General features: G+C 38.8%; 2 protein-coding genes across 2 annotated transcripts; both read right to left on the reverse strand.

Moving 5' to 3' along the window:
* Positions 1-63: 63 nt before the first annotated feature.
* Positions 64-14,041, reverse strand: cnsta (consortin, connexin sorting protein a). Its single transcript, XM_053510390.1, has 11 exons — positions 13,932-14,041; positions 10,575-10,931; positions 9,981-10,120; positions 8,703-8,733; positions 8,410-8,496; positions 8,123-8,228; positions 7,407-7,428; positions 5,894-5,975; positions 4,855-5,423; positions 3,089-3,224; positions 64-2,954 (listed from the first exon to the last, which is right to left on the reverse strand). The coding sequence occupies exons 2-11, from the start codon at positions 10,912-10,914 to the stop codon at positions 2,743-2,745; spliced, it is 1,725 nt and encodes a 574-aa protein (XP_053366365.1). The 5' UTR covers positions 10,915-10,931; positions 13,932-14,041; the 3' UTR covers positions 64-2,742.
* Positions 14,042-15,339: 1,298 nt separating this feature from the next.
* tfb2m (transcription factor B2, mitochondrial) lies at positions 15,340-23,518 on the reverse strand. The gene is made up of 9 exons (XM_053509364.1): positions 23,385-23,518; positions 21,788-22,218; positions 21,597-21,688; positions 20,582-20,735; positions 19,664-19,812; positions 19,168-19,257; positions 18,999-19,061; positions 17,644-17,795; positions 15,340-16,230 (listed from the first exon to the last, which is right to left on the reverse strand). Exons 2-9 carry the CDS (start codon positions 22,206-22,208, stop codon positions 16,041-16,043), a joined length of 1,311 nt encoding a protein of 436 aa, XP_053365339.1. The 5' UTR covers positions 22,209-22,218; positions 23,385-23,518; the 3' UTR covers positions 15,340-16,040.
* Between the last annotated feature and the right edge of the window lie 143 nt (positions 23,519-23,661).

Here is a 23,661-nt window from a genome sequence, read left to right on the forward strand (position 1 = left end):
AATAAAACCCACCGAGATATGTAATTAAAATCTGTAAAATAAAACACACACGCCATTCAATACTGACATTAAAACTGATTTATTAAGAACTGTGTGTATTTGATCTCATCATGTTTCCCCTTTAATATTTTTTTACAATGCGGGGAGGAAAATAAATCATATCGAGGACTTAAAACCAGACAGAAATAATGAAAGATATAATTTCAGTAATAAATAAAATCTCTTCAAAAACACAGAAAACAGAAGTATATGGAGTAACAATTTTCATTATAAGTTTTTTTACTTTTTTCACTAATATTTTATTTCTTCTCATTATGTTAAAGTAGATCTGTAGATGAACAGTAATTAACAGTGCGGTTCTAAACGCTCGATAGTTCAGTAAAAACACCCGTCTTTAACATGATACAAGACGCTATAATGTAATCTGTACAGTAATGCCTAGTACAGCATCCACTCACACGTGTACGTTAAGGCAGAGCTCACTGATTGGTTACTGGGCGAAGTCAAACAGCCAATCAGAGTGGAGCTTTGCCCTGCTAAGTGTCTGAGTGCTGAGGAGACGTGTGATGCTCAATGATACACAATAATGACTTTTACAATAATTTCTATCCACCAAAATCATATTTGAGTGTGAAATTAAGTCTTTTCAAACAAAAATTATAATTTAGAGTAAATTTAGATCTGATGAGGTTCAATAAACCATACTGAGGTTTGTTTACAGAGGTACAGAGCAGGAAATATGACGTTATAAATGAAAAAGTTTAGATTGGATTCATGTTCAAATAAATACTGAAAACACCGCCGTCTGAGCCAGCCAGAGGACGAATGCATGACAAACAAAACAAGAATCAGATCTTTTTCCCAAAACTGGGATTCGTTTTAAAAGGAATCCAGCAGGTTTTAAGACATTGTGTGTTTGTTCTGTGCTCAGAGAAATGTAAGATTCACAACAGGTTTATACCACAGATGATAAAAACTCAAACAAACACAAACACACAAAAGTAAAAAACATAAATAGAAAGGAAATACAAAATTAAACCTAAAAGTGACTGTGAAGGTGAAGGTGTCTGAACATGTGTTCAGTCTGAGGGGATGCAGTGCCTCGGCCATAATTTATTACGCTTTGTCTTTTATTAAATACTGTAACATAATATATCTGATATAAATCAGACAGTATGACATATTTCTAATCTATATTCAACAAAACTCAACTTGTGTCTCAATAAATACTATGATTTAGGCATTACCGCTAACACAAGAGCTAGCATTACAGCTAACATTCTAACACATTCTATCAAATGTGTTAGCATACAAAACAGTATAGGAACAAATACGCCAAACTTTGAAACAGTATTACAACAAACAGGCTGTTCCAAGTAATCGCACTGTAGCAAATGGGTCACCACATTAACTTGCTTTATAGTCGATAGGCTAACCCTACTAGCAAACTAGCCTTGATGTACTCATTTGAACTTATTTAGCAGAGAGGCAGATGAGCTTGAAAGCCACATACTGAACTCTACATTTTTAGCTGATGTGTGTTGTTATTACAAACTATTTTAGATTATTTTATACTCTAAATTAAGTACCATTCAAACTACATTGTGGTAACAGTCTGTTATCTGTAATTTAGCACATAGCCTCCTTTTTAAACACAACACTGCACCCCCTTAAACACAACACACACATGCACACGCACGGACACAGAGCACAATTAGAAAACAGCATTAAATAACAAAATCAGCCTCTCCGCATACCGCTACTCTTAAAACCTTTACATTAAGATATTCTTTACTACATATTGCTCTTATGCCCCTTATATTACACATTATTTTAATCCTAGCCACTTATATCGGTCATAAATATCTTGATATACATCAGTACTTTCTACATTGTGTAATGATAATGATTAAAGAACAAAGCAAAAACTGATAAAACTAATATTCTTGATATTTAAGACTTAAAAGTGTGTCTGAAGAAATGATATAAAATCCTGCATGTACTGATTTTGCCATGGGTGGAGCTTAAGTTCGATTCAATTAACTAATCACAAAACTTTAGAGTATGACATAGCTACTAGAGCACTGCTTTTTTACCAGGCTAGCGTTAGCCAGCTAACGAGTTTAATTAGCCGATTTAACATCAGCGCTGTAGCAGTAGCTTTGAGGTGCAAAGTAATGTTTGGTAGCAAGCTTATTATTAATATAAGATTATAATGAGTAATTAAAATTGGTGTTCTATAATAAGAAGCAAAAAGAATGTCACATGCTCCACCCTCTTTGATACCTTATAAAATCTACATGCTAATTTACTGCTAAGAGAAAGAAAAAAACCAAAAAATTAAACACAGAGATAAAACCCAGTCTCCCTCAAATATACCCCATTTAAAGAAGTTATATAAAAGTGGATTGTAAATTACATGTTGAACTGGAAATAATGTGGGACATGAACACCAGGACAGAGTTGTGACATCATCAACTCCAGTACAGAGTTGTGACATCATCAAGACCATATAAAGTTGTGACATCATCAACACCAGTACAGAGTTGTGACATCACCAACACCTGCTTATCCAGAAAGCCTAAAAATTCAGCACTCTCATTCTGCCTCACATCTTTATACTGGTCGATGTTTTCCCCCAGAGTAATGGGACGAGTGAGGTGCCAGAGGTAAAGAGGCAGATAGAGGGAGACATACAAACACAGAAATGAAGTGATGCACAGAGAGATAAAGGGATAGAGGCTATGAGCTTGAGGAGGAGAAGAAGTGTGTGATGTCATCGACGCTGCGTTGCACCTTCCCCATGTAAAAATCAACGTTGTGCGAAAAGTCTGTACAAACGCTCGAGTTGTCGTTGCCGAATGCGCAGTACAGGGCGGTTCCACCCACGCTGATCACCACGGTAACCAGGCACAAAAGCAGCAGGAGGAGCCAGGAGTCTCCGCCCACCTCATCTGTGTAATGAACAGACATACTGAGACTCATATACACTTTACAACTGTAAACTCTCTGTATGTCTACACAGCTACCTGTCTACATCCTTTTCTACCTGCCTTTTTGATTACACACACAATATACAGTATAGTACCTTGCTCAAGGCCGTCCTCAGGAAAATGGAAGCGGACTCTGCGTTTAGTGAGGGGCTTGCTGGTGGAGGAGGCATCGTCTGCTCCGTCACACACCCGTCTCTTCAGGATGGAGACGAGCCCTGAGGCAGGAGCAATCTGAAGATGAGAGATAGACAGACAGAAACAAAGAGTAAAAGACTGTAGAACACAATGTAACAAATTCAAAATGCATCAAACCAAACTACATGAAACTACTTTCTTTCAGCTGGTTGGACTTTTGTTTTACATGGAGAGACAGAGAGATGGGTAGAGAGAGAGAGATAGAGAGAGAGAGAGAGAGAGAGAGAGAGACAGGGTGAGAGTGTTTACATGCATAATTTTTACTTACTAAATGGATTATTGAAAATTGACACCCATTTTCAATCTGATTGAAAATTCACTCCCATCAGGTAGGAGCGGATTAGACTGTTCTGACCGAAGTGTGTAAAAATGAGTTTTTATTTCAGTTGAGCTGTTATTTCCAGTATTAGTGTAATATTAGTGTTCATGTAAACACCCATGTTTCATCTTAATTTTAATATAAAGACCAATTAATACCTCGTCATTTTTTTCACCATCTGCACACGACCACCGAGAACAAAACAGAATACTTAACTCCATGTGTGTGTAAATGAACATTATCTCTTAATACACCTACGTCTGTACAGTTACTCAGTCATTACCAAACATTTCTGTGCAGTAAATTACCTTTAGAGATACACACACACACACACACACACACCAAAATTAAGTATTCCATTAAGCAGCAAATAAGATTAAACTGTGTCTTCATTGCGACTTTGGTGAAAAATATTTTCCAATCTATAAAATCCTTCTTTTTAAAATTATACATTAGGAAAATTCATCATAAATCCTAAATGTAAATGTAAATGTATTGTTCGATCGGCTGTCATAGGAGTTACTGTAATCAGCTGCTCATGAGGTTTTAGATTACTGCTAACACAAGATTTAAAAAAAAGGTTCATATACAAATATTTTATTCACATACCCATTTAAGCTTCATTACAGATCAAAACTGATGCTGGAGAACCCCACAGTCTCTACTCTAGAGTGCTCTACCCAGAACCGTAATTTTTCCATCAGGTTTATAACACACCATCATTTATCTGTATGAGAGACAAAAATTGCCTCACGGTGCTGAAACAGATTACTATCCGAATTTTTTTAGTAAACAACAACAGCACACACACACACACACACAGATACCCAAGTCTCTTTCCACTACTGGGTCAGGATTTATCAGGATAACTGAAACGTAGGATTAGATCAGGAGATCTTAAGTTAATGAGAGAAAATAACAGGCTCCACTTTCTAACAAAACCTTTGAGAACCTTCGCATCAGGGACTAATAAAGTTACTGGTTCTGATCTGCATTTGGTCTGTGCTGAATCATGTGTTCAGGATTTCAGTCCAGTGGGATCGACGGTGCTGGAATTGATCATGTGACTCGCTCCTGACCTGTTCGTCATGCTGAAAGAGTTCATTGTCACTGCAGCAGCTCGGAGAAATCTGCATCTTGCTCACAGTGCACTCATTCAGCCATGTGACATCATGGTGACATCACACACTGTTGCAGAAAAGTCACTGTGTGTCTCTCTGTGAGATTCATGCTTTTATGTGCATATGTTTTATCCAAATGTAATCAATAATCTTTTCGATATTGAAATGATGGCACTGTACTGTATTATAGCTTTTTCTTATTTATTGATTTCTACTTCTCTCTCACCTCCTCCACCTGGATGCGTTTGGCGAGATCATCCAAGATGGCATCCTCTGGCCTCTGAAGCTCCTCCTCTAGCTCCAGACCCTCCACAGCTTCCTCTTCCTGTTCCTCTTCCAGTTCCACTTCCTCTTCCTGTTTCTCTGCTCCTTTATTCAGTTGAGTGAGAGGAACTGTTTCCACTCCTCCTTCTTTCATCACCTCTTCTGTCTTTGGGGCAGACTTGACTGTGTCCACCCCTACTCCATCCCTTTCAGGCTCCGCCTCCATCCTGCCTCTGCCAGGCTCTACCTTACTTCCACTTCCCTTAGACTCTGTTTCTTTTCCAGTTTCTTGAGGTGACCACTCTTTCTCTTGTTCTTTCTTGTTCTTTCTCTCGCTCTGTTTCTCAGCTTCCTCTCTGATAGTTGCCGGTGAGGAGGTTTCTGTCATTACTAAGGTGGGTGGGGTTTGGAGAGACGAAGTGGGTGTACTGGAGGCGGAGTCACAAAGCTGTGTAGGCTCCCTCTGCTGGGCCAAACAGGCAGTGACACGTTCACTGGGAGAGACCTCATCCTGCTCCAACATCTCCGACTCTGACACAGATAGAAAAAAGTTAACCGTTTTTAAAAACCAAGCTTGAATTACAAAAAATAAAGTCTGTTGAATTAAAAATAAAGAGATCATTTATTCAAAACATACATTTTCTGCATATTTTACTTAAATATAGAGTGCCAATAATTTGGAAGTTAACATTGTAAATAAATAATCGCCAACCTAAAAGAGAGAGAGGGAGACAGAGAGGGAGAGAGAGTGTTTGAGTTTCTGTGTGCTTGAGAAAGTAAAATGAGGTCGTGCAACCCAATCCCGAGCCACATGGTGTTCAAGAAACACACACCCCACACACACACACGCACGCACGCACGCACACACACACACGCACACACACACGCACATACAAACACAAAAGCGTGCATGTTTGGTGACATTACAACATGTTCTCTATGAACTCCTATGTGTTGTGTGTGTGTGTGTGTGTGTGCGCGCGTGTTTGTAGGACACTTACTGTCGATGCATGGAGATTCCGACGTGGTATTCTTTTCTCCACAGCTCTCACCGTTCACACTGATCCCGTGTACCAGCTCACACTGGATCACACACGCACGCGCGCGAACAAAGAGCAAAGGTTGAACAAGAAAATCCTTTTAGCATGCATAAAAATATTAATAATAAAAAATAATAATAGTTATAATAAAAATATTTGTAGTAATAATAATAATAACAACAACAACAACACATGCTCAAAAAATAAAGAGAGCATGTGAACATGCTGTAAATGTAACCCGAGTGTGAAGCTGCTGACTTGTTAACTTTCGGACCAATCAGAAACACGGCTGAAGGTGTAGTTGTCGTTGTAACTCAATCAAGATTCAAGTAATCAGTCCTTCTTATAAGTAAAGAGCGGTATTATCATACCATCAGTGTCCCTGAGATGACCAGCAGCCGATGCGCTTCCCTGTTTCACATACGCTTGGACATGGTTCTTGGATGTTAAGTCTGTACCTTTACTCCATTAGCGACTGTGATGTCATACTTTGATCATGTCACAGTTCTTCCTTGTCGAGTAACTTCAGCTCCACCATTTCACTTATTTAACTTTACAGTAGTCGAAATTTTATGTGCTGCTGGTGTTAAACATACAAAGCTTTTTAGCAAGAGTGGTTAATCTAGCGTCTAAAGACAGGAATCACCAGTCACCACCTGATAGGATATTATAACGAAACTTGGTGCTGATTTGATTTAAATTGCGAATCTACAAGTGTCACGATTTCATGAATATCCTCATTCGATATTACATATTTCATGATTAATTACATGTAGCCCGTTCCTTATAACATGTGTTTTCTCACTTAAAAAAAAAGCGCAGCATTTAAACAAGGCAAAATAATTTAAGTTTAACATTTACCCGAGCAGCATGCATCTCTGTCCTCGGCCATAATCATTACTTCTAAACAAACTTAGCAAATAATTTACTCCTACCACATGGGATGAAAATGTCTAAATAGTTCAGAGTGCGCCACCTGCAGGATTATAAATAAACAGTGCTGTTTTACTTTCTTAAGTGTCTCTAAAGTCTCAAAACTCAACTTGACAGTGAGTGCACGGGTTGAGTGACTGTGAGCATGCTAGGCTTCTAACGCATGTGATTTTTAACTAATTACTGCTTGTGGTGTTTTGAGACAGGTTTAAGGGTGTGTAATGAGTGGGCGCTCAGAGTGTTTGGGGAAACGGCAGATTAGAGTGCTTTTAATGTGCACAATTTTTGATAATGTAATGCCATAAAATTGCGTTTCTATTGTGTCACTCGGAAGCGTCTGTGCTCAGTACAGAATTGTTTATATCTGAGGCTGATCAGCCAATCAGACATAAGAAAGCAAAAAAAACATCATGATTTTACAGTCAGTATGAGAATATGTGAATTGCCACACATAAGAATCACGATTCATAACTGAAGCGATTTTTTTCCCTCCATCCCCGCATATAACACACATGCACACTGCACATGCACACATACTCACCGTGTCTGAGCTCCATGATGGTCTGCAAAACAATAAATACAATAAATAAATAAATAAATAAATAAATGAAATCCTATTTTTAAATTGCTCTGTGTGTGTATGTCTGTGCATATGAGAAAGAGTGAAATAGATGCAGAGTCTAATATTAGCAATGTACATTTCCCTCAGTACTGAAACTCTAGTACACATCTCAGATAGCACGCAAACACACGCACAAACAGACACAGACACACACAAAATAATAATAATTATTAACCTTTATCCTACAAACGCAGTAAATACACAAACATATAGACACTATGCGCATGCGCACACACACACAAACACACACACACAATATAAACTCACACTCGTTATAGACACATTACAAATATACAAGGCACACACACACACTCATATATACCTGTGAATCCCTGTCTATACAACAGTCTGTCAGTAACTCACCCATCTGTCTGTCTATGTCGGCGTTTGTGTCCGCACACCTGCCTGTCAGTCTGCTGTTCTGTCTATCTTTCTGTGTGACTATCTGTCTATCATCCTGTGTGTGTGTGTGCATGTGTGCGTTTGTGTGTGTGTGCATGTGCTCAGACATATATGGTCATGGGCTGTGTCTCAAATCACACAACACTAAACTAAAAAGTGTATTAGAGCAGTGTGCACTCTGGAAACTGTTTGTGATCCTGTGTGTGTGTGTGTGTGTGTGTGGGTATACTCACTGTCTGTGTGTCAGGCAGATGTGTTTCAGTTTGTTTAGATGTTCTGAATTCAGATTACAGTGTGGAAGAGAGTTATCAAAAGACCTACTACACCTCCACCTGTTCACTGAGAGAGTGAGAGAGAGAAATAAATAATAAGAAGAATTATTATTATTATTATTAATAATTATTATATAATTATTACTATACATAAATACATAGTGAATAAACTGTATAATAAGACATGAGCAGCATTAATAAGTAAATAATTGTATAAGTGAATGAATGCGGATGTGTGTCTGTGTTACCCCATGCCTCCTGCAGAGCGGCGATGTTGGACAGCACTCTCTCGTGGTACAGTCTCTCTAGCTGAAGTAAGTGTACAGCTCTCTCATCTAGATGCAGCACTGTTAAAGACGCACAACACCCTGCTACACATATTCATGACTATACACAACTACACACGACTACTACACACTGCTACAATTCATACATCAACATTAAAATAACTACAGAATCAAAACACGATAATTAATATGTTATTGACTTTGGTATGAATGTGTAATAGAGCAAGATTAGGCGTGTAGATGAGTAAGGATACAGTCCTCCTCCTGGACCAGACACTCTGCAATCTGTAACACACAAAATAACATTTCTTTAAATTAGCTTTTATACATTATCCTTAAATTTACTCCACTGTACTGTACATACAACCTCAAGAATCAAAACTTGGAGAACTTAGTGTATGAAAAATGGAGGTGTAAATGGAGGAGAAGAAGGTAGACGGAAGACAGAGGAGGAGGAGGCATAGATGGAAGAAGAGAAGAGGAGATGTAGACACAGGAGGAGATTTAGATAGGGAGGATGAAATGCAGATGGGGAGAAATGAATGAGTAGGGCTGGGTGACTAATCGAAAAGTAATCGAAATCGACAATTAGAACCTATAATCGATTACATTTTCCCAGATCGGTTAGTTTGATTACTTTCTCTTTAAAAACATTACCGCGTGTGGAGTCACGTGACCACGCTCCGTTACGTTATTTCGCCAACATGTCGAGCATGGAGAGCTTAAACACTGAGACAACTAAGCAGCTTGTACCAAAGAAAAATGTAGTCTCCGTTATTGATGCAAATGTGCAACGGACACATTTTGGCTTCAGTAAGGATGACACTGAACAAAATGAAGTCAGATGTAGATACTGTAGAAAAACAAAGGTAACCTGGCCTAAAGGTAACACCACCATTTTTTTTTACACTTAAAGCACAATCACGTGTTATAAGGGGCAAAAAAATTAATAAAATAATCATTCATTAATCGTAATCGAGTTCAATTAATCGAGATTTTGATTTTAGGCCAAATCCCCCAGCCCTATGGATGAGAAAGAGAAGATGTGGATGGAGAAAGAAATGGAGACATGGAGAAACAGGTGGAGATGGAGACGGGGAGGAGGGGATGTAAATGATAAAAGGGTGATGGAGGTGGGGGAGAAATGGTCGGGGAAGAAAAGATGTAGATGAAGAAAGATAGAGAGGAGGTGTGGATGGGGAGGAGATATAGATAAAAAAGGAGATGTGGATGGAAAAAAGAGGTTGATGAGGAAAAACAGATGGAGGGATGAAGGAGAAGATGGACACACGGAGGAGAAGATGGAGACAGGGGAGGAAGATGAGGTTTAGACAAGGAGGAGATGTAGACAGAGATAGAGGTATAAACCTTCTGAGGTGTAAAAGGGGAGGAGAAGTAGACAAAAGAGCAGAAAGGAAAGAGAAGATGATATAGACAGGTAGGTGATGTAGGGGGAGGAGGAGATGTGGACAGATTAGGTGTAGATGCAGATAAACGTGTAGATGCAGAAGAAGGTGTGGATGGATGCAGACCTGATGGAGGCGGTGTGGCAGAGCAGCATCGTCTCCTCTCTCCTCCAACACTCGCAGAGACTCCGAGACACAGCAACTGAGACCATGAGGAGAAAAAACTCCAACTGGGATTTCTTCAGGACTCAGAGGACCTTCACATACTGCTCAAACACACGTGCACACACGAAAAACACGCAGGAGAAAAATAAACGTCTTAAGTGCCACAAGTGATTACAATCCTGACTGAATGAAGCTGAACTTAATAGACATGACATTCATGATATTAAATATTGAACTCTTAATTATATTAAACACTATGTACAGTATATACACTATTAAATGCTACATCGAAAACACTTTATTAACTCACAGGTAGTGCTTATAACACCAGGGAGCTCATACTGTGGTGGAAAACTGAACATGATTATTATACTGCAATATTGCTAATGATTTTTACTCAGCAGAGAACTTGGCAGGATTCTGAGAAGGACGCATGCTGCTCCAGGTAACACTTCGTCTACTATAACAATGTGTATTGCATCATTACTGGAACCGATTACTCACCTGTGTGTATTATGTGTGAGCGCGTGCGTGTGTATTTGTGTACATGAGTACCTGTGGGACTGCAGCTAAGTGATGATGAATCTCGGATCAGCTCAGGAGAACACGCTCCACTGGTACTGTCCATTTCCTCGTCCTCTTCCTCCATTTTGGAACCTCCATCTCCTTCTTCATCCTCTTCTACTTCTTCTCCGTTGTTGTTTGAGAAGTCATGGTGGAGGCTGTGACGAAGGCAGCCACTTCCTCCTTGCACCTCCTCCTCCTCCTCCTTTAGCATCCGGATCTGATGCTGGTTCTGGTTCTGGTCTGGAACTCTGGTAGAACCTGCTTCGTTCTGCAGGTCCGTGTCACTCGACCACAGTCCCTCGTTCATGAGTAACGCACATACACACATTCACACACACAGAAGACCTACAGGACACACACAAACACACATACAGACACACTTCAAGTTAAATATTATAAAATATTTTGCAACTACATTAAAAACGACAATATCTTTTTATTCTAGTGCAAGAGATCCATCAGGAATCACACCACTGAGTAGTGAAGTGTAAACCAGGTCCCGCCTCTACAGAACCTAGCCAATCAAAAGGCATAGTCCCGTCCCTACACCACAGTAAGGGTTGTTATTTTCTCCTTCTAGTGCTCCTCTGAGACAGAGACAATAAGACACACACCACTATCAGCTTATGCAACTTCACTATGTATATTACACACATACACAGACACAGACACACACACACCTGAATAGGTTGGCGCTTCTCTATCACACACTCAGGGGTGACCTCATTACAGGACAGTCATATACTGCATATAAAAATCTTATTTAAAATAAACAGTTTACCCAAACTAACATAAATAAATATAACAAAAACAAATATAAAAAAATGTTAAAAATATATCAATAAAGTTTTTTAACAAATATAGATTTAAAACCAACGAATAAAAAATAGTAAGGATAAAAGAGAGTAAGGGGGGAGGGGTGTGTGAAAAATATGATTACTATCGTTTTGATACAGAGCACTTCCTGTTTTACTTTGTTGCTTATTTTAGAATTCTATACCTTTACTTCTTTTATCCTAGCATTTTTATCTTCAGATAACTACTGAAGTGTATATTATGCTCCTCTTCTAGCAGCTACAGTAGCTTTACTTGTTTAAATATAAAGCAGCTGAAAGCAGACTGTCTAACGACTACGACAGAATCAAAAGTCCTCATTTCACAATCCTGCGGGTCAGAGTGAGTGTGGTTAAACATAAGTGCTAATAATAATCTGCCAACAACGTCACAGCACCCTGTGGTTAGACAGTAATGATATTTTTAAGATTGGAACGGTTTTATGGAATATGCAATCTGTCTGAAATTATGCCAACTTTAATAAACAAAACAAAAAAATTATAACATCAAATATTATAGCAGCTGTATGACAATTATTATAGCAAAGCTTTAATTAATGCAACTCTTATGACATGAGTTAAGTTGCTGAGTGACGATAGGAAAAAAAAATCACAGAATATGAACAGTTATAAATTCTATAAATTTATCCTACACGCAGTCTACGTATAGCGCCCCCGCCCATAAATCCATGCAACTACTCCAAGCGACTCTTATTGGGTTTATGTTTGGTGATGAACGTTGAAAATTTTTTATCACTTGGGCGTTTATTGCACAATTTAACAGTCAACTATCTGTAAACTAATAGATAATGTTAAATCAACGTGTGAAAATTTCTACTATTGTTAAAGCAATAAAAGTTTATATTCTGATAAACTTTTAGTTACCTCTAATAAAAGAGTACTTTTTGCAGTACACTTTTCCCCCCTAGAAATATGAATGTTCTGGGAAAACTGGATTTATTTACATAAATCATAAAGCATGGCCCTGTGCCCTGAGCGGTTTCTCAGAGTATTTTCCCTCAAGATATCTATCTGTATAACAACTCTCTGTTTGTGGATGTGTGTGTGTGTGCGTGTGTGAGATGGAAAAACATGTAGCTTACTAAGTTCTGATCAAAGTAATTAATTCAAACAAACACAACCATGAGAGCAACTGCATAAACTCCTTGAGCATTATCTCACAACATGTTTCTACAAGCTTCATCTGAGAAATAATTCATAGAATATTTCAGTGCGTGTCGTGTTTTATGTTCAGCCGCTGAGGTAAAGTGCTAACTCTATAACCAAACAGGAAGTGAAGGACATGGCTCATCAATCATTAAATACATCATTACTATCAAAATAGGGCACTTCTCTTTTTTCTCTCCCTTTACCGAGGGGAAGTGTGAGCGAGGAATATACTGAGACAGCGAGACTGAGACAGATGTTTATCTTTCCCTCAGATGCATTATTCTCTAACATGCCTTTTTATTATTAAAAAATATTTAGTTTTTAAAAAATTAGGTGTCTGCCATGTATTATTTATTATGTGTAATACAGGTATTACATGTAATACACGTTTTTCCCTAGTGTATTACTGCTGTAATACGCCATAGAAACACATGTATGAAATACACTATGGAAACATAAAATACACATGCTATATTTAAATCTTTACTACTTACTAAATTCATTTAACATTCATACTGTCTGTCAACCCATCTAGGAACAACAAGAGAACGTGCAGGCTAATGGTGATTACCCTTGCATTTATTCCCACTTTTACAACCCTGGGAGGACCTCCAGTCAACATGTCTTTGACCTGTGGGAGAAAACCAGAGTGTCCCACCAAAGCGGAAACCAGCCAAGCATGGAGAAAACCTACAAACTTTATGCACACAGACCCAGAGGTAGGAATCGAACCTGCTCAGGAGGTGCAAGGAGACAAACCCAAAGGTGTGTATCGAGGCAACGGCATAAAGACAGCACGGAGTTATTTACCAGCTCGGGAAAGGAAATAAAGCTCTTAGACCTCAACAAACTCACGACGGGGAAAAAAAATTATGAGCAGATGGATAAGGATTTAATTAAAGCCTTTAGCCTCCAGTTTACCTGTGCAGTAATCAGGTGAGTGCCTGAGCACATTATGACCACTGTCTCTGCTCTTAATCACAGCCAGTACATAAAACATGCTTTTTTAATTTTAAATTAATAAAGAAGAGATAATACACTAATAAAAGCATTATAGGTTTTATCTCAATTTAGAAGGTAGTTTGCAAAAATGACCGTTGAGCATTTATTATTAATAACAATAATTACTATTACTGACCCAATATTTTAATGCATATTTATGGACATTATTTTATAACTGTAATAGTGTAAATAATGAACAGAAAGGTTTACGCATGCGCGCTACATGCACAACCTTCACTGCTTTTACACCTTTCCACGTAAATTCCTTTTTTATTTCTGTGGTGTATATACACTGACCTCGGTTTGTCTTCTCTAAACATGGATAAAGTGTAAAACTTACAGGCGTGTCAGCTCCAGGTGCCTTCAATCCAACACACCGCATTAAAAACACACATTTAACCTCTTAGTGTTTATTTCTGTAGCTCTGCCTTCCTTCGCTTCCTGACATCCATCCGGGAACTTTCTCCTAGCGTCTACGTCACGGCAATAACCGGAAATTTAAAATATATAAATACATATATTTAAAAAATCTAATGTTTAGTTTATTATAATATACTGTGAACAAATAAAATGTGTACCATATATCAACTCATTTATTATGTTTTTTTTTAATCTAGCATTTGCCATACTGTATGTACTTTCATTAATTTTAGGTTTGCGGTCTTGATATAAAACTACACTACCCATGAGCGCATGCGCCACACCTCTTTACACTACCCATTAGCGCGCGGCATTTTTTTCTTTGCTAATTCTAAAGCGCTAACATAATCCGTCTACAGACGCAATATCATGTTGTTGTGATTTTTCCTAAACGACAACTGTATTTAGTCAGTTTGAATTGATTTACTAGGTGGTTGGCGTCATATTTACTTGGCTTAATTAGCTGACTTGTTAGACAACTATAATGCCCGGATGAAACTCTGGTATATAATTGGCCGACGGCAAAAGACCGCATAAGAGATAGTTAAAAAAAATATATACGTTTACATTTGTACACTTTTGTATAACGTAATATTTTAAGCATGTCGATGTTTTTATAATCGTATTATACGTGTTCATTTTAAAATGTTACTGACAATTCTAATTTCAATAAAGATTTAATAAAGAATCTTATCATGGTGAATTAGACACATCTAGTGGACAAAGTGTGGTACTGCACCCTATTTAAAAATACAAATATGTTTTATATTAATAAATATTAATACAAATATGTAAGACAAAATAAAATCAAAATTGATTAAAGGTTCTAAGTAATTTACTACAAATGAATTAATGAGCACACATTGATGAGATAAATCGTGCTTTTCTGTAACAAATGCTCTATTTTATCAGAAACGGAATCAGTTATATGTAGATTATTGGATGACAATCCATCCATCCCTCTATCTGGTAACCTCTGTAGTCCAATCAGGGACTGTGGAAGCCAATGGTAACCAATGTTTTTATTCCCGTTTTTACCACCGTGGTAGGACCTCCGGCTAACATTCACATGTGCCTTCAGCACACTACGTACAATTTGGGACCGACAAATTAGTCTAATTTGTCTTTGGACTGTTGAAGGAAACTAGAGTACCCAGAGGAAAACCACCATGTGCAGGGAGAACATGCAGACTCAATGCACACAGACCTGATGCAGCAACATCCTCAACAGAGCAGCCGAAAGACGTGCTGTGTCCACTACAAATCTAAGAAATTATCATCTTTAAAAAGTATTGCTTTGACCTGATAAGTAATACAATGCAAATACTTCTTTATTTCCTTTTTTATGATAAATTCATATTAACATAACTTATATGTACATTAATGATGAAGGGGGAAAACACAGTCCTTCTTATAAAACAAACTCAGTGTCGTCTCATACTGCTTGCGGCTATGAAGGTAGCCAAACAACACATTATATACTGTATATAAACACATTTTTTAGAACTTGAAGTTACTTAGAAGAACTTAGAAGTTCAGGTGCTGAAATAATGAGGCATTTAAAATGCACACAATTGATTTTCATAAAATATCATAAATCTGATCTGCTCAGATGAATATATGTCTGAACCTTGCCAGGTTTCATCATGCTAAATTGGAAACACCTAAATTATTTTTTTATTGGAAGTGATATTAAATGATTATAAGTTATACAAGTTGTAAATGTTTGCTTTTAAAAGAAAATCCCTTGTTTTCTATAAATATTTGGTTATTTCCTGAATATTCTTTCACAGTAACATTATTTTACACCTAAGTAAGTTCAGTGCTTTGACATATGAAGGTAAACAGAATTATAAAGTTCATTTTAATATTAATCACTATTATAATTTATTTAACTATTTCTCCAAAATTATACGTGGTGAAAAAAAAAATATGCTGCTGATGATGCAACATCACACTATAAAATCATGCCTCCAATCCTGTGTGTGTACAGTATATGTGTGTGCTTGTGTGTGTTATTGTGTCGTTTTTATCCACAGCCTGTGTTTTTGGTGTTCTCCAGGATCTCATCATAAAGCCAGCTCTGTGTGAACTCCTCTGATTTTTCCATCAGCTCGAACAGGCGTTTGTACTCGCTCGGTGAAATCTGTCCCGTCATCACGTCCTCAAAGAGGCCCATCTGCATCAGAAGATCTGTGCCACTGCCCGCGCTCCAGGAACTGCATTCCAGAAAAGATTGCATGAGATTATCACATCTTTACAGTAAACATTGCTGTGTATCTCAGTGAGCTGACGATGACTCTCGGGAAGTGCATTTCTCTCTTTAGCACAATTTGACATGTGAAACTCTTTTGTGGCTCACCCAAACCTTTAATCACAATTGTGATCCACACACGAGACTAAAGCCCCTTTTACACTGCAGGTCTCGATGCCTAATTTCGATTTGTTGCCTGTATAAGATTTTTTTGACCGTCTGTTTACACGTTCTTTCAACTATGACCCATATCCGATTCATGTGTTTACACTTGCCATACCATCTGAAACATCGCTCATACTTAAAGGGAGATTTTTGCGCTACACACAAGCTAAGATGGACGAAGGCAAAATATGCTTGACGCTAGCTTTTGGCTCACCCAAGAGTTAGCAAGAGTTAATTAGTTGATTCAGATGATTAGGTTAATAGCTCGTTTAGAGAACCTTTTCATGATATGCTAATTTTTTGAGATAGGAATTTTGGGTTTTCATGAGCTGTATGCCAAAATCATCAATATTAAAACAATTAAAAGGCTTGAACTACTTCAGTTGTGTGTAATGAATCTGAAATATATGAAAGTCTAATGTTTATCAGTACATTACAGAAAATAATGAACTTTATTACAATATGCTAATTTTTTGAGAAGGACCTGTATGCAAAGTTCGCAAAACAACACCATGTTTTTAAACCGGAGGAGGAGATAAAAACGCCATAATTGCAGCCTGTGCATATGCTTCATTCACCAAATACTGATTTCTTAATGTTATTTAGCCTAAATAAGCATTAACACAAGGTGGGGGGCTTTCCTCTTTCATGTCACCTGGCAAGTTATCATTCCACATGTGCTTCCACCGGAGAATAACAATACGTCATTAAACCGCGAAGAAGTCGCAGTTTTAAGGACGTAAAGAACACAATGCCTCAGGAAATCCGATCTGTCTGTTTACACGACAATCAAATTAGTACATATCTGATTTATTTCCACATATGAAGGAGGCCTGAAACCAATCTCGAAATATCAGAATGCAAACGTTTTTTCCCCCTGTTTTCATGGAAATAGAACATATCCGATATGTGTCACATATGAGCGAAAAATCGGAATTGGGTCACATTTAGTCGACAGTGTAAACGTAGCTTTAGATAAATGAAGAATATCATGTTCTTTGGTTCATATGGCCTTGTTTAATTTGTTTTGAATACTTTTTAAATGTATATACTTAATCAGAAATATTTTATGGGAATTTTAACCATTCTTACAACTAAATTTAAACCTTTTTATTTATAAGTTATATGACATCTCACATCACAGCCCACCTGCAGTACCCCTCATGGCCCACATTTTGGGAAACACTTTGTGTGTGTGTGTGTGTGTGCGTACTTGAGCTTGTCGATGAGTCTGCAGCGGCGTTTAGTCAGACACTGTTTGACCATCATCACCAACGTGCTACTGTTAAATGGCGTGACGATGGACGAGAACAAATCTTCACGAGGAGTGATCCTCACCAAGCACAGGTGATCATTAGGCACATGCTGAAAACACACATACACACACATTAACACACTGCATTACAGTTGCATGTCACAAAAACACTGGTGTGTTTTTTTATCCTGTAAAGCAGCCATTCCCAAATGAATGCCAGGGCCCAATCTACAATCTGAAAATCTCATGCGTCCCCATGCAATCCTTTAACCACAATTCTGATTAACACACGAGATGAGCATGATGTTTCGTTTCTCAAGACATTTTTAATGAAAATTCACACAGAAATGAAATCCCATTGCTTCCTTTTATTAGTATTACAAACAACAGAAGCACTTAGATGTGAAGAGGCCTACAGATGGCGGTAATAGAACTTCCATTAAACAACAAAGAAGAAGAATTACTGTGTTAATCCTAAACATTCTGTGAAAAATAAATAAGCTTTTATTAATTAACTGTTAATAATCTCTTGCGGCAAACCTACAGTATCTTCAGGGTCCACAAGGGGGTCATTGGGCACAGAAAAAGCTTAATTGCTGATCACATGTAAAACCAAAGAGGTCTTTAAAAATCAATAAATAAATAAAATAAACATTAGAACTAGGAAAAGTGCACAAAAATGCAGTTTTCGAAGGACCACTAGGAGCCGGGTCCAAAAGTGATCCAATTTTATGGATAACCTGGCGGCAGTTTTCCACTGACCAAAATAAAAGAGTTATGTTTATCAATCATAGAGCAGGGAGACGAGGCTAATTATCACGTCCCTGTTGGTGACCACTGGAGCTTTCAGAATGACCATTTTATCTCAGGCAGCATCGTCTTGCAATAAATGTTTGGTAAATTTAACATAATAAATAATATTTTTTTTTCTTTGGAAATGTTATTAAATAATTATAAGTTATATATATATATATATATATATATATATATTTTTTTTTTTTTTTATGGGTTGCCTTTTAAATCCCTTGTTTACCAAAAATATTTGGTAATTTCCTGAATAATCTTTCACAATAAAATTATTTTACAAACATTTGCTAATTCAGAGTAAATGAAGGGTTAAACTGCATCTGGGCTCTCGTTATGTAGATAGCTAACACGACAGATAACATTGCCAAGCCAAATTAGCTAATGTGAAGTGCTAAGAAGAGCATGTTTGTGTGTATTTTATTATTTACACAAATTAATAATCAATTAGCAGATTACATGTGTTACTTTGAATAAGACGTGTAATGAAGTGGGAACAGTTTACTCACAGTGCTCTTAGGGATCGCTGGGCCTCCATGCTTCGACGTTGTTACAAAAGAAGACCATGGCTCCTGAGAAAACACACACAAACACACACACACAGCACAGTTTAAATAAAGTACGGGTTACAGTATAACCTCTTTTGTAGTGGAACTGTAGGACAGTAAATGAACAGACCTGGTGCAAAAGCTCGATATCACATGCGATCTGCCACAGCGCGCTCAGAGCCTGATAGTTTCTGTAATCTCCAGGTCTCGCTGACAGTTTCTGTCTCACACACACACACGTTATTCTGATTATTGGCATTTAAGAACAGTCGAGTAATTATACAGACAGAAAAATGTCCAGAGAATTGGTAAGGAAGACAGATGGAGACGAACAGACAACAGGTGAGACTGACAGATAAACAAGACTGTACAGATGTGGGATAAACACACGGACAGACAGGTGAGAAGCAGGGCAGATGAACAGACAGGTAAAAAAACAGATAGGCAGAGAGACAGGTGAAGAAACGGACAGGCAGACAGATAAGTAAAGAAACAGACAGACAGACAGACAGACAGACAGGTGAAGAAACAGTCAGACAGACAAGTTAAGAAACAGACAGACAGGCGAAGAAACAGACAGACAGACAGACAGACAGGTGAAGAAACATACAGACAGACAGACTCACAGTGTACTCTCTCTCACTGATGAACATGATGAGCTCCACTCGGCCGTAGCGGAACACAGACAGGCGCTCATACAGCGCGTAGAGGAGTTTCCATAACATGTTTCTCTCATTCCTCTGAGAGAAAATCCCCACCACCTTCACCGGAATGTCTTCACACACACACACACACACACACCTTCATGTTTTCACATTTTACATCTAAAAAAAATGCAAGAGATTGTCTGAAAGTCAGTTTAATATCACACTAAACACAGCAAGTAAACTTTTTCTATTGTTTGCATTTTTTCTAAAACTGCTGCCTTGCAAGGAAAACTTGCAGCTTGGACTTTGTACATCTGACAAAGTGAACTAAAAAACGAATTCCTGACACCTCTACACTTCCTAGTTGGCAGTAAGCTAGCTGGCTAACTCTGTTTAGTGATATATATATATATATATGTGTGTGTGTATATGTGTTACTGCTCAGAACAGTGAGCCGCAGTGACAGTGTTACAGATGTAACAGGTGTTAAGGTGCTAATTATGTTAATTAGTCTGAAGCTGATGTGTGTGTGTATCCAGTATAACGCACTGACAGGTAAGCAGTCAGGCTGTGCTCAGTACTGATGCTGTGAGGTACCACGTTGATTTCACGTCAGTCTGTATACGCAGAAGACTACCCCGAATTAATAAGTAGGAATTTCAAGTTAAAAACACACATTTACTGGCTCTTACTGGTTGTAGGTGAGGAATTATTCATTAAGTTACATTCGAGAGTCGAATTCAGCAAAACATTTACGTTTTTATGGCACTAAGCTCGAGCAATTCGTTGGAACACATCTGAATCAGGAGCAAAATTTAAATCATGATATAATTACACCAATTAACTTCATTTATAAGCATTAGATTGGACACCCCGCTCCACTCCACATGCACACACCTGCCGTCCACGGCACCTCAGAGATCCCCAGATCGGTGAAGAGTTTCTCAGAGAACATGGCTGGAGGCTTCATGCTGCCGTGACCGATCGGATCCAGCTTAAAGAAATCACAGTGGACCACCTGCAACTGTCCGTCCAACTTACTCTCCAACTCCTTACACACACAAACACACACACACACAACGAGAGATATGTTCAATAGCGAAAGTAAAAGCATTTCCATACACACACACAACATGATAAGAAATCACAGGATTGGCCCTAGAAAGCTGTGTGTCTATAAGAAAAAACACTTTATAGTTAGACTAATCAGTAAAAAGGCTTTGGTGCATAAAGATTGGACTTTGAAGCGATGGAAAAAGGTCATGTGATCCCACGCGTCCGGACTGACCCTATTCCAGAGCGATGTGAACATCAAGGTAAGAAGGTAATCATGCATAGTGTCCACTGTACAAGCCTCTGGAGATGATCTGGTTATGATCTGGTGTTGCTTCAGTTACTCAGGTCGAGACTCAGCAACGTTACAAGGCAATAAAATAAAGTCAGCTGATGATCTAAATGTACTGAATGACCATGTTATCAAAATAATGGAGTTTTTCTTCCCTGATGATACGGCCATATTTGAGTGAAACAGTGGTTCTGGGAGCACAAGGAATCATTTTCACACATGACTCTTACTATCTTGAGAAACAGAAATAAATGAGCATGGATGTTTATTTTCGTTTAAAAATAAACCAAGAGGCTTTTATCTGATAACACGGGACGACATCACACATGCAAAGGGTTAAAATTAAACTTAGAACTTCTAATTAAGTGCATCCAGTCCTCCTGTTTCCTCACCTGTTAGTGTACCTAATCAAGGGAAGGAGCAATAAGGGGAGGGGGCATGAACAAAGGGTGGGATAAATAAGGGGGAGAGTATTAATTAAGAAATGAAAAGGGGATGCATTAATGAAGGAGTGATGCATTAATGAGTGGTGGGGCATTATTGGAGTGTTTATGCAGATATGTTTACCTCCAGCTCAGGCAGGAAGGATTTATCACTCTCCAGCGCCACCAGTCTGTGAGCTCCACAGTTCAGCAGTGTGCGGGTTAACACACCCGGTCCTACACACACGTGGTTCGTCATTATGGTACTGACATTTATAATATTATTTTATTACACACATTTGCCGTGCGTGCACACACACTCACACACACACCAACCTGGGTTGCACTCGAATATGACGGCCTTGCCCTCATCAATGTCGGACGTGAGGTGCTCGGTGACCACGCGGGCGACCTCTGGGTCGATGATGAAGCGTCTCAGGTGTTTGCAGGTGAGGGCCTTGCGCGTGTTTTCCTCCACCTCACCCAGGTCCAGCGGGTCGTAACGGCTCAGGGGGCGGAGCTGATTTAGAAATGCCGTGGCGGCGGCCGAGAGGTTCCTGCACGTTCTCCCTGATGAGTGAGACACCTGATCTGCCCTGGACCCGCCCGCTGAGGGTCTCCTCCACTCTCCCGCTGAGAACACACATGGGGACGAGGAAAAGGCGCGCCGCACACACTGACGAGACCCCGAGGACGATCTGGACAAAACCTGCACAGACAGAAGGAGAACCCTGCTCTGGACACACGATGCCATCATCACCCTCTCACTGCCAGGGGAAGAAAAGAGGGAGAGAGAGAGAGAGGGAGTTAGTTTTTTTTTTTTTACCTTATATATTTTTCCTTTCATACACACACACACACACCAAATATTCCTAAGCCTAATCACAATTAAACCTCACTTTTGTTCAGTTTTGACAGTTATTGATAGTTTTTTTTGTCATTGCTTCTGTTTAGCATACCTAGTGTTTACCGGCTACGTCTATAACAATTATGTGATTTTTTTTTTATAACATTCATGCCAATAAAGTACTGCTAAACTGAACTGAGAGAAGGACAGAGAAACAAAGAGAGAGACCAGTTGAGAGGCCCTGAGCGACCAGATCGCATCATGTACAGTGCATCTGGAAATTATTCACAGCGCATTATTCTTTTTTACACATTTTGTTATGTCACAGCCATCTCTGCAGCAATCCACCAATCAGGCCTATATGGTAGAGCTGGAGTTTGCCAAAAGGCACCTGAAGGACTCTCAGACCATGAGAAACAAAATTCTCAGGTCTGATGTGACAAAGATTTAACTCTTTGGTGTGAATGCCAGGCGTCACGTTCGAAGGAAACCAGGCACCGCTCATCACCAGGCCAATACCATCCCTACGGTGAAGCATGGTGGTGGCAGCATCATGCTGTGGGAACTGGGAGACTAGTCAGGATAAAGGGTGAGATGACTCTTGACCTCAGACTGGGGCGACGGTTCATCTTTCAGCAGGACAACGACCCAAAGCACACAGCCAAGATATCAAAGGATTTTTTTTTCACGAGCGGTGTTTCACAAAGACAGTTAGTATCTTTAAAAGAATAAAATGTCTGTTTTTTTCATGTTATTGTTTTTATTTTCTCTCTTCTTAATCTATTTACTCTAATTTCTTGTGACTTTGTTCTGAGCTTTGAATCTTGAGTGTGTGTGTGTGAGGGAGAGAGAGTACACACACTGCTCCATGTCAATGCTGACACACACACCTTAAATTCAGTATCGAGATAAAGCAGCATTTATATAAAATTTAACAAATAACATTTAAACAGGAGACTTTAAAGCGCGAGCTCTCTGCCATGAAGCTGTTTAAACCACCGTGTGTCTCGGCTAGCCCGCAAGCTAACTCTGCTAATATAAAACACTTATAATTCATATTATAACATTTATATTAATAAACTTTACCGCTCTGTGGACTGTGTCAATTTACACAGCGCTGTGAGGAACTGAACTCCGCTTCATCTCTAACACACACACACACAAACGTTGACATTGAAGACACGCGTGGAACGCAAATCACTTTTCCGACCCGTATTCTGACAGGCTACGCCCCCACTGCGGCCTGATTGGATAACCAAACTCAAGCTCTTAGGCCGCGTTTCAAATGCGCACAATTGTCTTCTTACGCGCTCACGAGGTGTCTCTCAGAGCCTCGGGAACTGACATAAAGACGGCGCAATTT

Source organism: Clarias gariepinus, chromosome 13, assembly GCF_024256425.1.
Source record: "Clarias gariepinus isolate MV-2021 ecotype Netherlands chromosome 13, CGAR_prim_01v2, whole genome shotgun sequence".
Taxonomy (NCBI): domain Eukaryota; kingdom Metazoa; phylum Chordata; class Actinopteri; order Siluriformes; family Clariidae; genus Clarias; species Clarias gariepinus.